This window comes from Equus caballus, chromosome 8 (assembly GCF_041296265.1).
Source record: "Equus caballus isolate H_3958 breed thoroughbred chromosome 8, TB-T2T, whole genome shotgun sequence".
Taxonomy (NCBI): domain Eukaryota; kingdom Metazoa; phylum Chordata; class Mammalia; order Perissodactyla; family Equidae; genus Equus; species Equus caballus.
The window spans coordinates 65,243,020-65,263,218 of NC_091691.1; the positions used below are offsets into that span (position 1 = coordinate 65,243,020).

General features: G+C 40.8%; 1 protein-coding gene across 40 annotated transcripts in view; it reads left to right on the plus strand.

Moving 5' to 3' along the window:
* The window catches only part of FHOD3 (formin homology 2 domain containing 3), a 455,074-nt gene that overhangs the window by 350,938 nt on the left and 83,937 nt on the right, over positions 1 to 20,199 (plus strand). For 27 of the 40 annotated variants that reach the window (XM_070220968.1, XM_070220943.1, XM_070220944.1 and 24 more), the window contains 3 exons: positions 10,954 to 11,088; positions 12,869 to 12,919; positions 19,382 to 19,596. In XM_070220968.1, coding sequence (XP_070077069.1) covers positions 10,954 to 11,088; positions 12,869 to 12,919; positions 19,382 to 19,596 — 401 coding nt within the window. The remainder of the gene's footprint in view (positions 1 to 10,953; positions 11,089 to 12,868; positions 12,920 to 19,381; positions 19,597 to 20,199) is intronic. The other 13 variants (XM_070220945.1, XM_070220952.1, XM_070220946.1 and 10 more) reach the window with 1 other exon arrangement.

Sequence of the window (20,199 nt, forward strand, 5' to 3'; positions counted from 1 at the left end):
CTCTGAAATACAAACCTGAACAGGTAACTTCCCATGCTTAGAAACTTTGAATGACTCCCACTGCCTGTGAACACCAACCTGTTTAACAGCACCTGCAGGATCTCTCAAGTTTGGGTCCTGCATGTACCTTCCACCTTCATCACCCATCAGTGTCTCCCTTCCTCACTGTACCTTAAACCCACGGGAATGCCACATGCACATACTAGGCTCTCCTGAGGCCCCTTCCTTTGTGTATTTTGCTAGCCTCCCTCCATCCTTCATGTAGTCAATTCCTTCTTATCCTCCAAGAATCAGGTAGGTGACATCTGTCCTGTAAAATGCCTCTGAGTTCCTCAGACAGAATGAATTGTGACATCCCCGTGCGTTCATATACCTCGATTTCAGCTCTCAGCCCTTGGAATCATTACATGTTTATCAATTTTTTTCTAAAATGGGGTTCCCAAACCTATAGTGGTCCGTGGTAGTAAACATGGGTCCCACAAAGCCACAGGATGAAGATGTTAACCTTCCTGGCCTGGCCGTTTTATTAAAAGCTTCGGGGAAAATCATTAAGACAAGCGGGACTGGAGAATCCATATTCACATGAATTGTAAAGATAAAGGTTGTTGCTTTTGTAGGGAGGTCCTTTGTGCCATCCTCTTGTTCCTCGTCTTCTGCCTTTAGGGTTTCTGCACTATTGGGCGGCAGCAGTTTCTGTGTGTCTCCCGCATGAGATCCCCTGGCCTGCTGCTCACTGCCCTCCCCCATACCTCTTGTCCAACAACCAGGTGAACAAACACGTGAGCAGCTTTAACCCCTCTGAATACTGTTTTCTTCCTTTGGAAAGTGGGATTAGAATAGATTTTTTAAAATTAGATAGTTTTCTCACCTTTGTTTACATAAAGGATGTACATAGCGACCTTGAGAGAGATGTGTTGTAATTCCATTTGGAAGTGAGAATGTTGTGTGTAACACTTAGAGTTAGGTGAGATCCATATCAAGCAAGTGCAAATATCATTCATCAAAAACGTGCACCCACCCCCACAGAGCTGTAGACAGCACAGTTATTCCGTGCTATAAACTGAGCCCGTGTGCCATCACCCCTGTTTGTGCAGCCTCTCCTAGGGGCACAGCCCCCAGTGGCCAGCTTTCCAGTTGTCATGGGCTACAGTGGTTTTGCACTGGCATTATACAAAGATTACAGTGTAAAAAGAGGTAGAAATGGGGGCATATTTCTCCTTCAGAAAATGTATTCCTGGGTCCCTGGTATTTGTTCCATTACCCATTTCCCTACTCCTTCCCACAAAGCCCAGCCATGAGTGAGTAAGCTTTTCTATTATAATGGAAGAGACTGAGTTTCTGGGTTCATTTTGGAAAGTGTGTGTATGTGTGTGTGTTCATGCATATATAGATGGGCATACTGATATAGATAGGTATCTAGATAGATAAAAATCTCCCCTTACCCTTTTTCACTCTTTATACAGTGCCAGTGCAAAACCATTATAGCCAGTGACAACTGGAAATCCAGCCAGTGGGGGCTATGTACACACACACACACACACATTCTCGTGTTACATACTCGTGTATTTCATTTAGCAAATATTTATTGAGTGCTCACAATGTGCCCATGCTGTGCCTGGCATGGGAGTCCAACCCTGAATGAATTAGATCCTGTCCCTGACTTCATCAGGCTTACACTTTAGTGGAGGAAACAGAATATAAGCAAACCATCAGCAAATAATGGTTCCACTGTAGTAAATATTGTGAAGAAAATGGACCTTCATAGAAGAGCTAGAAAGAGAGAGGCCATCACAGTGGGGAGCCTAGCACAGGTGCTCTGTTCTCGTGAGGGACACCTCTGGTAGGAGGTCTGGGAAGCTGAGTCACTGATGGAAGACAAATGGTACCTTGTCCCTAGGTTTGCCTGGTCAGAGGGTGGGCAGCAGCAGGGGAGGGAAGATAAAAAGGGAGATAAGAAAATAGAGTGAGGGGCTGGACCCATGGCATAGTAGTTAAGTTTGCGCACTCTGCTCTGGTGGCCTGGGTTCATGGGTTCAGATCCTGAGCATGGACCACAGCCATGCTGTGGTGGTGACCCAAGTACAAAATAGTGAAAGATTTGCATGGATGTTAGCTCAGGGACAATCTTCCTCAGGCAAAAAAAAAAGAGGAAGATTGGCAACAGATGTTAGCTCAGGACAAATCTTCCTCAGCAGAAAAAAAAAAAAAAGAAGAAGAAAAGAAAGAAAGAAAAAAAGAAAATAGAGTGAGTCCACTTCTTTCTTTAAAACCTGATCCTGAGGTCTGGAAGGGCTGGAAGACTGTGTTTGGAACACGTTTGGTATTTAAAGAAAAGGTAAACGTGCAAGGGAGGGGTGACTTGGCCTAGAGTGTAGAGGAAGAGAGAAGATGGGAAGGATGGGCCTCAGTCCAGGCCAACAAGGCCTGGAAACTCTGGGACACAGGAGATGCTGGTGGCAATCAGTGCTTTTGGAAACTGCCAGGAGGATGATTTAATTATGAAGCCAAATGCGGGTAGACCTGGAGCTGTGACAGGAGAGGACTGACCTCCTTCTGGAGGATTCACTTGGTTTTGGACAGGAGGGTGGAAAGTAAGAGGGAATGGGCAAAGAACAGTTGTATGCCCGGGGTCGGGGCCTGCGGAAGGGGCCAGGGTTTAGGCCAAAGCGTGACGCCAGCCAGGCCTGGAGGAACAGCTTCATGCTCTGAGCATGAGCCAGCACGGTAATGTGAGACTGCCCGGGGGACCAGTCTCCATGGCAGTTGTGTGAGCCCTGCTGTTCCCTCCCGTGGCCGGAAAGCCCAGATCTGCACTGAAGCAGTGTGTGTCAGGCTGGAGAGGAGAAAGCAAAAGGAAGCCTTAAATCCACGTCCCATCTTTGATGGCAGATGTCTCCAGGATTGTAGCAGTGATGATGGAGAAAAGTAGCCTGTTTTTGGAGACTGCCTCTGGGCAGTCATTTCATCATGAGATCTGGGAGACAGCCTTGAAGGTGTGAAGGAAGGTTCTGACATTTCCTTATTTCAGAGCAAGCAAATGCCTTTTACAGCTAGGCATAACCCAGAGTTACCTCTTCTCCTGTGATCATTAATTTGGGTGACCCCAAGTTCATAGCCAGATTCTGAGAATAACCTCACTGTTCTGCATCACTGAATTGCCATTTTATTATTATTTTTGATCTCTAAGTCTTCATATTAAATGGTCTGCTTGTGAATTAAGTGACAATTTCAAATATCCGGTAATCTGTGAATTTAGTTTGGCGTTTGTTAATATTTAACTAGACATTATAATTTTTTAAAATAAAAAGTCTTGAAGATTTGCTTCTTTCACAAATAAGATTTTGCTTCACTCAGACTTACCAAAGGAGCATATATTTTTAAACAGCTTTTGCATTATAATTGACATACAAAAAATTGCGCAGAAGTTTTGACCTATGTATACACCAGTGAAACCAGTATCACAATTAAGATAATGCACATGCCCATCACCTCCAAGCATTTTCTTAATGCCCTTTTGTCATTATTGCTACTCCTCCTCATCCCCAAGCAACCACTGGTCTCGGTCCTTATAGATTAGTTTGCATTTCTAAGAATTTCATATAAATATAATCCTACAGTATGTATTCTTTTGGGAGGGGTTGGCTTCTTTCAATTAGCATAATTGTTTTGTGACTCATCCATTTTGTGGCATGTTTCAACAGTTAATTCCTTTTTACTACTGAGTAGTACTTCATTGTGTGAATATATCACAATTTGTTCATCTGTTTATTTGTGGATGGACATTTGAGTTGTTTCCAATTTGACTATGAACATTTGTGTACAAGTCTTTGTATGGAAACGTGCTTTCATTTCTCTTGGATAAATAAGTAGAAATGAAATGGCTGAGTTGTATGCTGGGTGCATGTTTAGCTTTTTAAGAAGCTGCCAAAGTGTCTTCTAAAATGGTTGTACACCAGAGTAATGCCAGCCTCATAAAATGAAATGAAAGATCCTCCTTCCTCTTCAACTTTCTGTAAGACATTGGTCAGCACTGGGCCTCTGGCCTAAACGGCCTGTTTCAGAGCCCAGCTCTGCTGCATCCTAAATGTAAACTTCTCTGTGCCTCGGTTTCCTCATCTGTAAGGGGGATAATAATAGAACTTGGTAAAGAGGTTGTAGGGGTTAAAAGGGTCATTTCATGTAAAATAATTGGCACACCATGTTGTCTCCATAAATGTTAACTCCATCCATAACTCAGTGAAACAGAGTTCCTGTTCCAGACGTCCCGGCGAGGAAGGCTTTGACCAGATGGGATTTCTGGGGCAGAGCCTGGTATGGCCAAGATTACATGTTGCACTTCCTCTCACTCGGAGTAGATCATCTGCTCCCTTACACACTCTCTCTCTGGCGTCTCGCCACTTGCATTCCTATGTGGCTTCACTTCATTGCAGCTGCCTTGGATGTAACTTAGATGATTTCAGCTTTCCAGGTGCATTCTGGGGTGGCACGCAGTCCCAGTGACTGACACAGCTGGTAGCCAGGATGGGAAGGTTCAGATCAAACCCGCAGCCTGCTCTAGCCTCTCAGGCTGGGAATTGCCAGTGTAGTATTCCAGACCTGGCCTTGGGACTGCAGCACAAGCCTTCCCCCCATCTACAGATTTTAGACTCTCAACATATAGTGATATCTGTTGAGTGCCTCCATGGCCCCTATGCTGTTCTGAGCAAACTCATACACGCACTCTCATTTAAACCTTACAGTACTTCATAAGTAGGGAGTATTATTATCTCCATTTTACAAACAAGTAAACCGAGGCTCAGAGAGGCTGAATAACTGGCTACACTCAGGTTTTCTCAGTCCAAGCCCTGTGCTCATTCCTTTACACCTCAGCTGGTTCTCAGATCGGCCAAGATTAAACATCGCAGCAACTTCTAATCACTCTATGTGTTTTCTTGGAAAATTTAATATGAAAGAAAAATCTGTTAAAGATGCCTTTATAAAGAGAAGAATTTACCATGCTAGCTTGAATTTTGGTGTGTGCTTGTTTTTTAACAATGATTTGGGTTATCCCCCTTTGTATGGTTTGGATGCGTTCCACCGTTGGTATCATAGGTTGAGTCCATTTCCAGAAACAGGATTTGTAGGACCAGGGTTTATACTCTCACATGTTAGGCTTATCTAGGTAGCAGGAGACCTAGAGAAATTTAGCTTATTAATGTTGTTTATAATCCTTTGTTTCTAGTTTGACCAAAGTAGCTTGTATGTATATGGGACAGATAAGCTCATGAGAGAAGAGGGGGTTCCTTTAATTTCCCCTTCCTGCTACAAGGATCTGTGTTAGGATATTCAAGAGAATGGATCTTGAGTTGATCAAGGCATTTTGCTTCATTTGAGGAAAAGAGGAACCATTCCTCATTGCTTTGAGTTAGCAGCTCACATTTCATTTCTTTCAGAACTGAAATGATTATGGGAAGAGCCTCCGCATGTTAATGCTGCCTGCTAGTGTACTCATTGTTATATTCTGGCCTCAGAGCCAATATGAGATTTGCTGTTACAAGGTCCAAGTGGGCGGGAGGATGTCTGCATTTCCCTTACTTAGAGGTGCCCAGGGAGGAATGACACATCCACTTGACTAAATTGGACACTTTTAACTTTCTCAGGTTCTAATACTATCCTAATTTTAAACAAGCTCTAATATTCTCATTTTAAACCAGGAAATGATGTTAATATATGATATAGAGAAGCTTCACTGTGACTTCATTAGTATAGCCACTAATGACCCATTATTAAGTTATGTGTTAAGTTCTTGCTTAAATAAGCTGAAATATTTAGAAGAACAAACTAAAGTCAGAAGTGACTTCAAGGGAGAATGGCAAGGTCCATATTTTGCTCCTCACCCAAGAGCATAGACCAGCAAGCTTGCTGCTCTCTCTTCTCTCTGAAAAGAGAACTCAGAAGGTCAAGCTGCTAGTACCTAAGGAAACAACCACGTAGGGCAGGCTGGGAAGCTGGGCTGGAATAAAATTCCCCATGTAGGGGAAAAACAGTTCCTAAAATTTTGGTTTTGTTTTTAAATTCTGGAACTGAACATAACTTTTGATGTCCAGCTAGCTTGGAGATTCAAAGATATTTGATATTAAATATAAGCTATTTATCTGCCAGAGAAGGACTTTTGATTCTTAAAGAGGAATAGAATGACTTTAAGAAATATATTCCAGGCTTACAGAAAATTTTAGTTAATTAGAGAAAATTATAGAGCAATAAAGAATATTACATATAAAATTATATACATATTATTATCTACATATTATATGCATATATTTATTATATACATATATTTTATATTACATGCAAAATAATATAAAAGCCCTCATCCCCTTGATTTTTCTTCTTCTCTGGAGATGACCACCTGGATTTGGCATTTATCGTTTCCATATATGTTTTTATATTTTTACTAAATGTGCATGTGTCCCTAAACAGTATATGGTTTTGCTTTGCGTGCATTTAAACTTCACAGAAATGATGGTGTACTGTTCATATTCTTCAGACTACTTTTCACTATCAGTATATTGTGCTTTTAGGAGTCATCCCTGTGAGTCCATATCACTCTGGTTTATTTATTTTCACAGGTGTAGAGTATTTCTTTGTCAATATATACTATAATTTATTTGGGTTTTCCTATATAGTTATGTTGTTTCTAATTATTAACCATTAACAGTGCAAAATAGTATAACACACGATATTCTTGTACATGTCAGTCATCTTTGTGCATGCAAAAGTTACTCTCTAATATAAACCAAAAAGCGGAATTCCTGGATTGTAGGATATGCACATCTTTAAATGTATTGTTTCTCCAAAATGAGTGTATTGACTTAGAAGCAACATGTGAGAATTTTTATCTTGTTCCATGCCAGTGCTTAGTGTCATCAGACATTAATTTTTGTCATTCTGCGATCTGAGAGGTATGAAACGATATGTGGGTTTAGCTTGCGTTTCCTTGATTTCTGGTGAAGATGAACATCATTTATATATTTATTGGCCGTTGAATTTTCTTCTTCAGCAAGATGGCATTATCTTTTGCCCATTTTTCCATTGCTCATTTTTGCACTGAGTAGTTTGCCTTTTTCATTCTGGTTTGAAGGGATTCTTTTTGTTTTATGTATACTAATTCTTGGTAGTTTATATGTGTTACCAGTGGTTCCTCCCAGGTGGTGGCTTTTCTTTATTCTTATATACTCTTTCAATGTATACAGATTTCGCACTTTAATATTTGCAGATGTACCAAGTTTTTCCTTTTTAATTGCCCTTTTTGGTTTCTTGTGTAAAAAATTCTTTCCTGAGATCTAAAAGTTGTAAAGTTTTGCTTTGCACATTTTTCCCTTAAACTCCTAGGATTTATTTTTGTGTTTGGTGTATTTTGTTTCATGTGGCTAGTAGTTGTCTCAGAACCAATTATTAAACAGTCCAGCACTTCCCCACTGATATGAAATGACACGTGTGTTGTGAATCACAGTTCCATATGTGTATGAGTCTGTGTCCCAGCTCTCTATCCAATTCTGTTAGTCCATGTTTCTGTTCTTGAACCAAGACTGTATTCACACTTGATCATTGTGGTTTTAGAATGGGCTTGATATCCAGTGGGGCCAGTGCTCCACTTTGTTCTCGTTCAAAATTGTCTTGGTTATCCTTGGACCTCAGTTCGTCCATAAAAACTATGGAGCCACCTTGTAAAGTTCCATGAAAAATCCTTTTGTGATGTTTATTGGGATTGATTTGGAATTGTATTAATTGAAAAAAGGACAATTAGCATCTTGATCATATTGAATCTTTCTATACATGAATGTGATATAGCTTTTATTTATTTGGGGCTTTTAATAAAATTTTATGAAGATTTTTCATATCAGTTTAGTAATTTAGAGTTAGCTTAATGTTAACTTGGCAAATTGTTGCTCATATATAAAAATGTAATTGCTATTTGTGCATTTTATGTCCAGAAAACTTGGTAGACTTTTAATTCTAATAACTTGTAAATTTTCTTTGATTTTCTGTGTATATGATCAGATTATCTACAAATAATGGCATTGTATTTCTTTCCCTTCCTTATGCTTTTCATTTATTTTTCTTGTCTTAGTGTACTGGCCAGGACCACCAGAATAATGTCAAATACAAGCAATGATAGGGTATCCTTGATTAATTCTAACATTAAACTGCTCTTAATGTTCCAGCTTTGAGTGATGCTTACCATAGTTTTTAAAAATTTTCTGTGCTAAATACCCATTATCAGGTTAAGAAAACTCTTCTACTCCTAAGCCTGAAAAGTTTCCTGTAACAAATGAGTATTGCATTTCAAGCTTTTTCTGCATCTGCAGAGGTAGTCATGGTTTTTCTCCTACAGTCTATTAATGTGGTAAATTACATGCATTGATGTTCTCATCTTAAACTATCCTTGCATTCATTGGACAAACCCAACATTATTTTATTTTGTATTTCTGCAGTGGTGTTCATAGTTGCTATCAGTGTCTAAGTTTCTATCCTCACGTTGATCTTGTCTGGTTTTTGTGTCAGAGTAATATTAATCACATAAAATGAGCTGGGGAGCTTCATGTTCTCTGAAACTTTGCATATGATTAAGATGAACTCTTCCTTGAGTGTTTGGTAGAATCACCTTCAAAAATCTGAGCCTAGTGAAGTTTTTGTTTTGGTGTGTGTGAATATATCTGTAATTAATTGATTCAATTTTTTTAAGGTTAATAGGGCTTTCTAAGAATTTGATTTCTTCCTCAGTCAGATTTGACAAGTTATATATTTTTGGAAAAGTATCCATTTCTTTGAAGCTTCTAAATGTACTGGCAGAAAAATTTGCCCTCATTTCCTCATGTTTTTTTGTCTCTTTTATACCTGTATTTGTATCTACCTGCCATTCTTGATTATTGCTTTATTTGTGGACTTTTTTTCTTGAATAATTTTCACAGAATTTGTCTGTTTTTTAAAAAAATTATAAGCCAGCTTTTTTTGTTGATTTTTCTCTATATATCTTTATTTTCCTCTTTCATTAATCTTTGTTCTTATCTTTATTTTCTTCTTTGCCTTCTTTGAATTTATTCCATTGTTGCTTTCCAAATTGTTGAGTTGACCACTCATTAATTTTTACTCTTTCTTCTTTTCTGATATAAATACTTAAGGCAATAAATGTCCTTTAGAAGCATCCTACAAATCTTGATATATAGTTTTTTCATTATAGTACCCTTTGAATGTTTTCTAATTTTCTGTGTTTTTTTCTTTGACCTGAGGTTTTTAGAAGTGTTTAAAATTACATGGATTTTTCAAATTTATCTTCTTGTTTTTTATTTTCAATTCAGTTGCATTGTAGTTAGGAAGGTAGCCCATATGAAACCAATTCTTGGCATTCATTCATGATCTTTGTGGCAGAATTGATGGTCAGTATTTGAATAATCCCTGTGTATTTGAGAAGAATGTGTTTTCTCTAATTTGGGGCACTTGAGTACATATGTTCATTTGTTAGATATAACTTATTCATCAGGTTAAACAAATCTATTATATCCATAACAATTTCTGTCTATCACAGTGCAACAGGTATAATAAACCTCTCCACTCTGATTGTGGATTAGATTTAGCTGCATGTAACAGAAAAAAAAATAACAGTAGCTAAAACAACATATAAATATACAAGATAGTCTAGACCGCCATTTATGTGAAAGATAAATAAAATTCTATCTATGCCTGAGTATCCAGAGCTGATGGAGTTCCTTCCTAGTGAGCCTGGAATATGGGATTTCATTACTCCTTCCCTGTAGCTACCAAAATGGTGGTTTTTTCCTTCTACTTATCCTACCCCCTCTGACTGATAGCCAGGGTGACTCACCTTTTCTAGGGAGAATGGCTGTGGGACTTATGGCAAATTTATTTGGTGCAATAGTCACATCTTTCTCCTGTACTAAGGGGCCTTGTGTTCCCCACCAGGCAAGCATATTTTCATTTAATTCGAGTAAGATTTTACTCAACCTATATTTCAGAAATACTTATGTCTTAGCTTTAGAAGTGTATTTTCTTCAATAAATGAGGGCCCAATTGTCCATAGAAGATTGTTTTTTGTTCTCCAGAGTTCTAACAGATGCCTTTTCCCAGCTAACCCCTTCTTTATTTTCATGAATTTACCTAATTTTCTCTTTTCCTACCTGTTTTCCTGCCATAACATTTCCTGTAATACCTACCCACACGGTCCCTCACTGAGGCCTCCCCACAGCTGACCCTTCCTATTACATCATCTTCAATGAACAGTGCAGGTTGTTTGTGTGGTATTACAAAGAGTCAAGTGCTGTCCTTTGAACATGCTGCATGTTCTTGAATGCTTCTTGACATAGAACGAGATTTCCTTAGTTCCACTCAGATTTCAGACCATTGCTGTCTTTTTCTCCTCATCTGTCATCCCAATGCCTTGTTTTAAGATGACATAATTATTTTGAGAAGTATATTGAGAAACTGGTGTATGGTAAAACATCTTTAGTATGTGTAAAATAGAAAACAGTTTTAAATTGAATGTTGATTCCAGCTCATCAAAGTCTTACTGTAGAACAAGTTTAAAATGTGTGTATATGTGGTGAGGTGGGGCAGGGCTGGGGGGGAGTGTGTTATATTTTATGCATACTGTACTCCTGGAATACTTTTTGGTAATAATAGCATTCATTGTTGATGACTGCTTATATGCCAGTCATGTTACTTAGTATTTTGTATACATTACCACCTTTTTGTCCTCCCAGCACATGAAGCAGGTTACTTATCTCCATTCACAGTTGAAGATCCTGAAACAGAAGACCTGAGACACTCAGTAATTTTCCCCAAGCACTACCTAGGTACCGGCAGGCCCTCAGTTCTAACCAAGGTCTGACTAATTCCTGCTTTGATACTTTTAATCATAGGCCAAGTCACTAAAACATTAACTCATTGTATCTTTAGGTCATCACTGAGTGGTCTTCTCACGTCATCCTTTAGGCAGCACCAAGAGTCATTGGCAGCAGAGAGAGAGAGGCGGCGACAGGAGAGAGAAGAAAGATTACAGAGAATAGAACGAGAAGAAAGAAACAAATTCAAGTAAGAAGAATTTTAAGATTTTTAAAATAATGAATTGAACGTTAAAGCACATGCATTCACAGCTCTATATGATCAATGCTTGTGTTGAAAGGTTAGGAAGTAACGTATTCGCTTCACATTTTGTCTCTGTTTTCAAGGAAGAGCAAGACATACCTGAAATAGGCTAGATCTGGTTTGTTAGGGCCTTTTTTTTCTCTAACCATATGGCAGGAAGCACAGCCAGCCAGCCAAATACAATTAAGGACTTGTGTATTCTTAGGTCCTCCATTATCTAAAATGGTCTTATCCAGGCCTTCCTCAAGACAGAGAACCTAATTGTCTTAACTTAATTTGCCATTTCCCCCTAAAGCTATTCATGTTTTATTCATATTCTATTGGAAGCCTAAAAGAAAATGCTTTTCCCATTTTCTTGTGTGCTTTTTGTTCCCTGTAGCAATCTTCAATATATTTTTTTAAACAGTAATCTCTCTTCCTATGGGAGAGGAAAAAGTCATTATGCTGATCACTCCCAGCCCGTTATTCCACTGATCTCTTTGGTCTCTGTCCAATCCCACGGATGTTCTTCTGGGTGTGGCCCACTCCAGGTTCCATGTCTTGACCTTTTCGCCCCTGCTGAGTCCAGTGTCTCTCCGTTTCTCCTTCAGCCTGTTCACCTGTGTTCCCCATCCTCCTGGTTGACCTCCTTCCACTCCTTTCATGCTGTGCAATGCTTTATGGAATACAAACACTTGCTAAATCTTTCCTTACACATTTCATTCCTTCTATTCTTCCTTTCTCCCCTCTTCCTGTCCCTTTCTTTCCTCTACCTTGCTGGTAACCTTCTCCTAATCTTTACCTTCTTCTTCCCAGCATCTCTCCTATAGTTCTCCTATAGCTTTTTTCTTCTTTTCATTTCTCTCTTCATTTCTCCACTTCCTGTTTCCTCATTTCAGTTTCTTTGACAAACAATATTCCCATCAATTACTCCCAGTTAAACCTACAAAGCTTGTAAAGCATTGTCAATGAGGATTTATAGCTTCAATAACTTTCTTCCAGGAGCTGGGAAGAATATGAGTAATTGTAGAAATGATCAAAATATAAGCAGAGTTGTGAAGTTGCCTTAACTGTACTTCAGTACTCCATGGAAACAAATATCTCAAGTCTGTGGGTGAAATACTAATCCTGGCTTTTGTAAGATGGGGTTAATGGGCTGCGTAAAGTAAACCAACATTGGAACCAATATCAAAAGGCAGTCAGAACTTAGAGGCTGAACCTAACCTAGCTGATTCTTCACAGAGTTTAAATAAGACCCAGATTCTCATTACAAAATGTTTAAAATGTACAGAATGCCATCCAAAATAAGTTGTCATACAAAAACCAGGGAAATCTTAAATGGAAAAGAGAATCAAAATATGCTAACCACAAAAGGACATGGATGTTGTCATTATCAGACAAAGACTTTAAAGCAGCTATTATAAATATCTTCTAAGAAGCTAGGGCAAATATTATTGAAACAAATGAAAAGATAAGTCTCTGTAAAGAAATAGAAGATATAATGAAGAGCCAAATGTAAATACATATAGACCTGAAAAATACAATAGCCAAAATAAAAAGTTCATTGGATGCGTCTTTTAAAATACAACTTTTATATTTGTTTTTTAAAAATTCAACTACAACCACTTTCCATTCCTGAAGGAAGAATGCGTTTTCATGATATACTATTAATCGTCTGTTGGCAATTTTATGAGCATCTAATTTTATTTTCTTTCCCTATTTTGTTTCTTCTGCATATATCTGTTAGCCGAGAGTATTTAGACAAAAGAGAAGAACAAAGACAAGCAAGAGAAGAAAGGTTTGTATATTTCTTCTTTCCCATTGTAACCAAATGGTGCATGACTTTGCACTCTTGACCAGGCATGCAGAGGATACTGTGTTAAAATATAATAGCTTCTCATAAGGCACCCAAGACCTTGAGTAACTGGCATTTTGCAGAATAGAGTGTCCTAGTTACCTAAATATTCCAATAAAGTACAGATTTATTACTTAGTCCCATCATGGTATGAAATATATGTGTTTGGTTCCTCCAAAACTCTTCTCCAAACAAGCACATTATTTTAGCATATTTCCATATGGTATATATTTAAATACCCTGCATCACCACTACTGAGCCTGGGTTAGAGGTCCCTACTGTGTGCTTCCAAGGTCTCTTGTTCAGCATTCCTTCAACAAATACTTGAGCACACACACTATCCCGGCACTGCCTGGGCTGCCAAACATTCCTTGCTAGATGTGCCTGACTTGTCTCTCTACTGAACTATATACTCAGTTCCTTGAAGACAGGAACCATGCCTGGTTTTCCTGGGTGTCCCAGTGCCCACCACAGTGCTTGGCACATAGTAGGCACTTAGGAAGGATGTATGGTATAAATGAGCAGATGAACCAACAGCTTTATTTAAAATATCCGAGCTGTAAACCATTTTGTTAATTTCAGTGACAGTGTCCTTTGAATCACATTAAAAGATACAAAATTAATGTATTCAGTGTCTGATAAACTTCGATAAGCCAATGAAACTGTTTTTGGAAGTAAACCAGTAAAAGAAGCTTTTTGCCCCCTGGCACTGTACAGCCTGCAGTCATTCCCTCTACCACCAGATGGGGTTACTGCATGGAACGATGAAAACGCTGATTTCATACCAGAGCCAGTTGGGAATCTAACGATCTCTGAACTATGCCAATAAAAAGTGGAATTTTGCTAATTTTTTTAGACACCATCAGCTAAATAGATCAGGACAGTCTGAATGCAGGGAAGAGTGGAGTCTGCCTGTGTTCAATTAAAAAATTAGATGCTTAGGTCAGCCTCATAAACAAAGCTCTGGCATTGCTTTAGTTCCAGCGTTCTATTAGATTATTGCCGTCCTAATAACCAGTTATGGCCAGCAAATTTAGAGTGAAAGATGCAGGTAAAGAATCAAGAAACTTCTATTTCTCAAATTCATACCTGTTTTTGACATTGGGGGGCATGACATATACTTTTACTGAAAATGCTGCCGACCTTATGCCCAGGCTTAAGAAATCACGTTTTATTTTATTTTATTTTTTAGCTTTCCCTCCAGATTCTGCACTTTTCTGAGCTTTTGAAAACTTGCTGATCAGGTTATGTCTGCACAGGCGAGGCTTGAAAGCTCTGGGGAGATGTCAAGGTCTGAGCTGGCTCAGACTGACCTCAAAATTTTCCCAAACCACCAAAGGCTACCTCTTTCTGGATATTATTTACTGTTGTTTTTTCCAAAGCAGAGCATCACTTCTGCCTGGAAAATTTGTGCAAAGGAGTTTGCCATTGCCCTTCTATCTCCTCTCCTTCTGAACTTAGTCCTCACCCCTATGCCACCCATCAGCCTGGGCCTTCTTAGCTGGTACAAAAGCAGGCTGTCCCTACCCTGTGGGATCGCTCCTTACAGCCCGCCTCTCTGTTTACTTGGAGGTTTGGGGAAGCAGCCAAGCATTTTCCTTTGGTTTGGACCAGCCAGTTTTCTTGATTAGTTTGCTTCTTGAATTACCTGGTGAAGATGGGAATGAGGGAGATGTCCTTTTATCCCTGTTTGGAAAGCTGTTGGAGGTTCCTGGTAAGCCAGGAAAAGATAAGATTTCCAAGTATAATGGAATTTGGAAAAGGATGGGGAAACTCATGGAGATCAGAGGTGGAAAGAGGTTCAGGAATAAGGAAGAGGAATCCACCTATTAACTCTTCAGGATAGAGCCAGGCGTGTTTGTTGGGTCCCATGTCTCTCACCCTTAATGCAACGACTCAGAAAAAGATGGCCAGAGTCACAGCAAAGGGTTTTTTGAAGTTTATATCATCTAGTGTGCAAGATAAATGTATTTTCCTATCTTGAGGTGTAGTGGCCGTCTAGACGCATTTAATTTTATTTTGATTTATTTACTTTATTTCATATCATCTCATTTCAAACTATTTTATTGACAACGGGACAGACCCAGAGTAAGTCTTTGTCGAGGTGCTACTTCTAATTTTTTAAAAAATATTAGAAGCAGCTTTGTCTGATCATGATTGATTGAAATGACATTCATAAATAATTTTTCTTTTAACAGGGAGTAGTAAGGAATGAGATCCAGGCTGGGGACATATTGGGGCAGAGTCAGGGCAGGGATTAGCCAGCCCTGGTGGTCTAGTGGTTAAGAGTCAGTGCCTTCGGGGCTGGCCCCATGGCTGAGTGGTTAATTTCACATGCTCCGCTTCGGCGGCCCAGGGTTTCACCAGTTCAGATCCTGGGCGCGGACATGGCACCGCTCAGCAAGCCATGCTGAGGCGGCGTCCCACATGCCACAACTGGAAGGACCCACAACTAAAAATATACAACTATGTACGGGGGAGCTTTGGGGAGAAAAAGGAAAAATAAAACCTTAAAAAAAAAAAGAGTCAGTGCCCTTACCACCACGGCCTGAGCTCCTTTCCTGGTCAGGAAACTACATCACCTGTCTGTCGGTTGTCATGCGATGGCAGCTGCGTGTTGCTGTGATGCTGAAAGCTATGCCACCAGTATTTCAAATCCCAGCAGGGTCACCCCTGGTGGACAGGTTTCAGTGGAGCTTCCAGACTAAGGCAGACTAGGAAGAAAGACTTGGCCACCTACTTCGGAAAAAATTGGCCATGAAAATCCTGTGAATAGCAGCAGAGCATTGTCTGATATAGCGCTGGAAGGTGAGAGGATGGCGCAAAAAGACCAGGCAGGGTTCTTCTCTACTCTACACAGGGTCACTAGAAGTCAGAATTGACTCAGTGGCACTAACAACAGGGCTTGGATAACTCTGAGGGAGATAGCAAGACATGAAGAGGAAATCCCTCATGGCAAGTGGGGGTTATGGGAACAGAGTGCAAGGGGAAGGTCAGGGCTAGACTAGGACTTAGGAAATGATGCATGAAAGTGATCTGTGAAGAAGTTATAGAGGATTCTAAACATTGCTTACAGATCTGAGGACAGAGTAGAACTTGGAGCCAGATTCTGGTTTAACGTAAGGGGATTTCTGATAGGAGGGTGGCAGGAAAAGTCATCAGTGAGTAGGCTTTGGTTAATCTAAAGTCAAGCAAGGTTTCTCTAGGGCTCTGTGAAGAGACTAAGCCTGTATGTGTTCCGTTGGCTGCGGGACCAGCCCTGCAGCCCGCACCCATGGTGGATGTGTGAGCCCATCCTAAAGGTTTGTTTGCCTGTCCCTCCCACTGAACTATGAGGTCCATGAGAGTGGGACTTTTTCTTGTTTATTATTAAATCTCTAGTGCCTACTGTGGTTCATAGCACATGATAGTCACACAACAAATATTCAATAAATTATGACAAGATGAAAGAATAAACAAATTGTACAGGCAGAGGTAGGACAAATGGAAATGTTTAGCGAAGGGAGCAAAGGTGAAAAGTCTTTTCTTGGAGCTGTGGTTTGTGAATAGAACACCGAGTGTTCTGCACACGAAAGGCATCATCAGAGTCTGTTGGTTGGCGGTTGTGTCACAAGGCAGCAGAGATGTGTGACTCATCATTGCATGGCCTAGTGAGCTCCTGGGATCAGGTACTGTTGGGCCCCTATGTGCCGTGACACTTAGAGTCACTCTGTAAGGGAAGTCGTGATATAGGGCCAGCTTCCTCCCCAAGAACTGCCAACGGTTGTCATGGGGTGGGAGAGGTTGCTGAGTTATAAAGCTGTAAGTACCAGGTGGCCTGGCTATCCCTGTGCCTGCCAGTCCACCCTCACCACTCCAGCCATTGCAAAAGAAGCCTAATGCTACTTTTTCACAAAGATGTAGTGGCTCTTGGCCTCCATACCTCCCTGCCTCTGCCTTTTGTAAAAGTTTTTAATCGTGGCATAATACATGTAACATAAAATTTACCATTTTAACCATTTTAAGTGTTCAGTCTAGTAGTGTTGTGTACATTCACCTTGTTGGGCAACCAATCTCCAGAACTCTTTTCATCTTGTAGAACTGAAACTTTCTACGCATTGAACCAGTCCCCATGTCATCTGCCCTACCGTATACGCATCCTTGGAAAATTCACTTTAAACCCATGGCTCTTCCCATGTCTCATGGATCCTCAGGGATGGCATCCATGAGACTGAGGGGCACATGAGAATAGTATTTGAGTCATGTCTGCCCAACCCCTGGAGTCCCTAGAAATGGGGTGACCCCTTTCGCTGCCAGCACATGCCTGCCAGCCTTGCTGCCCACAGGGATGGGTATGGAGAAGCCAGGACTAGGGCCAGGCCAGCTGAAATGCAGGTCGTAAATGGATTGTCCTCCTGGCCTGAAGCCTTTCACACAAGGCTTCACTCTCATTTTGTTAGAGCCCTGCTTTCCGGCTCCAAGATTCCGATTTCCTGCACCTGGGCAGGTCCCCTTATTTGCAGTTCATTCCTCACCTGCCCCTTTCTCCTGTCACAGAAGGCTTGGACTCAGTACAGGGACACCTACACTCACAAAGTCTTCCATCTCACTTAAAATATACCTCCTACGGGGCTCTGACACTTACTCCCAAGACCACTTTCTTCCAAGATTCCCGTCACTTCCACAGCCAGGCGGTTTTTCCTTGCTGGTCTAAATTAAGTTCAGAAATATCTTCCTTTTGTTACCTCTCCTACCTTTTGAGAGGCAACATTGTTGACAAGGAAAGTCCAGAGTTTCTAAAGCCTTCTCTCTGGGTGTAGCTTCCCCCTCTAACCGTGAGGCAGCTGCTCTGGGAGCCAAGCCTCAGATGTTTGTATATGCTGAGCCATCACACAGTTTATCAGAGATTCACCATGAAAGTCAGCTCACTCCCCGAGAAAGTGAAATAGGGTAGTTTGCCCCCTCGGCATCCTGTGCTGCAGGTGGACCCCTGCCGGGGTGGGGCTGCTGGGCAGGCTCTCCCTGCGTGCTTCCCTGCTTCCTGTCAGCAGACAAATGCAAGGCGCCGAGGGAAGGAACTAAGGATGTTAATCTTCCTCTTCTCAAAAACCCTATTATCTGCTTGTTGAAAACAGACATACACATGTGAAAAGATGACTAAATATGTCAGGCATTAAATGTAAAATGCCATCTGAGTTGAACGGACTACATATCCAACATGAGTTCAGAGGCAAGGCCGAGATCGCTTCCAGCTGTGGTGGTCAAGGCCGGCTTCACTGAGGGAGAGGAGCGTGCGAGCCTGGCATGAAAGGCAGACAGCTTTGGACTGGCAGGGAGAAGAGGTGATGATTACAGACCTGAGGGAGCCACGCCCACCTTAGGGTTGGATGAAGAAATGATGCTTTTTAAATGCCTTCTTTTAAAGGTTTTATAGATATGCTCTGCCTTTCTTACCGGAGTGAATTAGGAGTGCCATGTGCAGTGTATGGTTGGGGGCTTGCCCACTGGGAGACATTGAAGTAGTGAATCTGGATGGATGTGAGCGAGGGTCTTGAAGAAGCTGTTGCAATGTTTACAGTAGATAAGATAGAAACCAGCTACAGCTGCATTCATAAATTTATTTCTGCACAAATAATGGTGGGTAAAATTAGCAGACATCTGGAAGAGGCACATATTTCAGTTATTTTGGTCTGATCTATAAAGCGCACTCTGAGGAATATGATTGGTAGCTGGTCTTAATAAACAGTTAGTGGGTTCTGCCTGCCTGAAATGCAAAACAGATGTATCTTTGTTCTCTTAAACTGACTTTGATGAATAAACTATATGTGACGTCAGGTCCGAGCTATTGGATGTCTGAGCCCTACTCAGAAATATGTTAGAGTATAAAAAAGTTTCCATGGTCGACACTGAGAGAACAAAGTGAATTCCAGTCGTGTTGCTGTTAGCATTGAAGCAGGTTCAGAAATTCAGGGAGGCCTTCGTCCAACAATCCGTTTTGGTATTTGGGGGGCATTGTTCCTCTCCGCCACCCCAAGGCACCCTCCCCTCACAGCTGCGAGCAGTGAGGGCGTGTGGTTTTCAGCTGTCACTGTTAGGGCTTTTTGACAGTCATTAGTGCTGTTTTGCTTATTTGTACAAATGCTTTCTAAAAGAGCAAAATAGGATTCTGTAACAGCGATCCAATATCTGGAGACTGTGATGTTGCCGTTTCCCCCTATTTGTTTGGTTATGAATGATGCGGGATTTTTAATCATTAGCATCTTGGCTTTGCTGGGTGTTTTTGGCAGACTGGCCCTCCAGCCAGCCCTGCGCTGTGCTCTGTGCATCAGGAAACCAGCTCACTCTGCAGGTGTTTCATCCATAAACAAGCATCAGCCACGGGCTCCTCTTTCTTTTTACGGAAACCCTTTGGAATTTAACTTTCAGATACAAATACTTGGAGCAGTTGGCAGCTGAGGCACACGAGAAGGAACTGAGAAGCCGGAGTGTGAGCCGGGGCAGAGCTGACCTCTCCTTGGACCTGACCTCACCGGCAGCCCCTGCCTCCCCCGCCCATCTGAGCCATAGCCCTTCGTCTCCAGACTCACAAGAGGCTCTCACAGTATCATCCTCCTCCCCAGGAACACCTCAGCATCCCCAAGGTGAGTGCAAGGAGAGTAGAGGGGAAACTGATGGGTTAATTAACATCAGACAAGCTTCTTCTGGGCAATAGTAACCATTCCTATGTGCAAACTAATACTGAGAGGCAACTAAGGGTAAGTTTGGAGCGACTGCAACCTGTGCTGCCACTGATAAACTAGATGTCTTCTGAGCCACTTATATTAAAACAAGATTATTTACAAAGACTGTAAATGTATGATCATTGAAAAGGGAGAATATCGAAAATTAGACTGACTTTGGCATTTAATACTAAATCATAAGGTTTTAACTTAGTACTCTATAATTTGGGTATTATTTATTTATCGGATCTGCCCAATGAAGTGACCACTTTTAAATTTTTTTAGCCTAGGAATTGTCGGTCTGCTTTAAATTAAAATGGTGGAGAATGAAATTAATTAAAGCAAGCAAAGAAAAATGTGGATGTAGTGAAAATAGAAGTTATATATTGAAGTAGAAAAAATTGAAAATAGTAAAGATTACTGGTGCGTGGGTGTGGGTGCAGATGCTTGTGTGCAGACAGACAGGCTGGCCCTGGAGAAATTCCCTGTCGTCTTAGCTTTATTTGGAAAAAAAACAATGATATT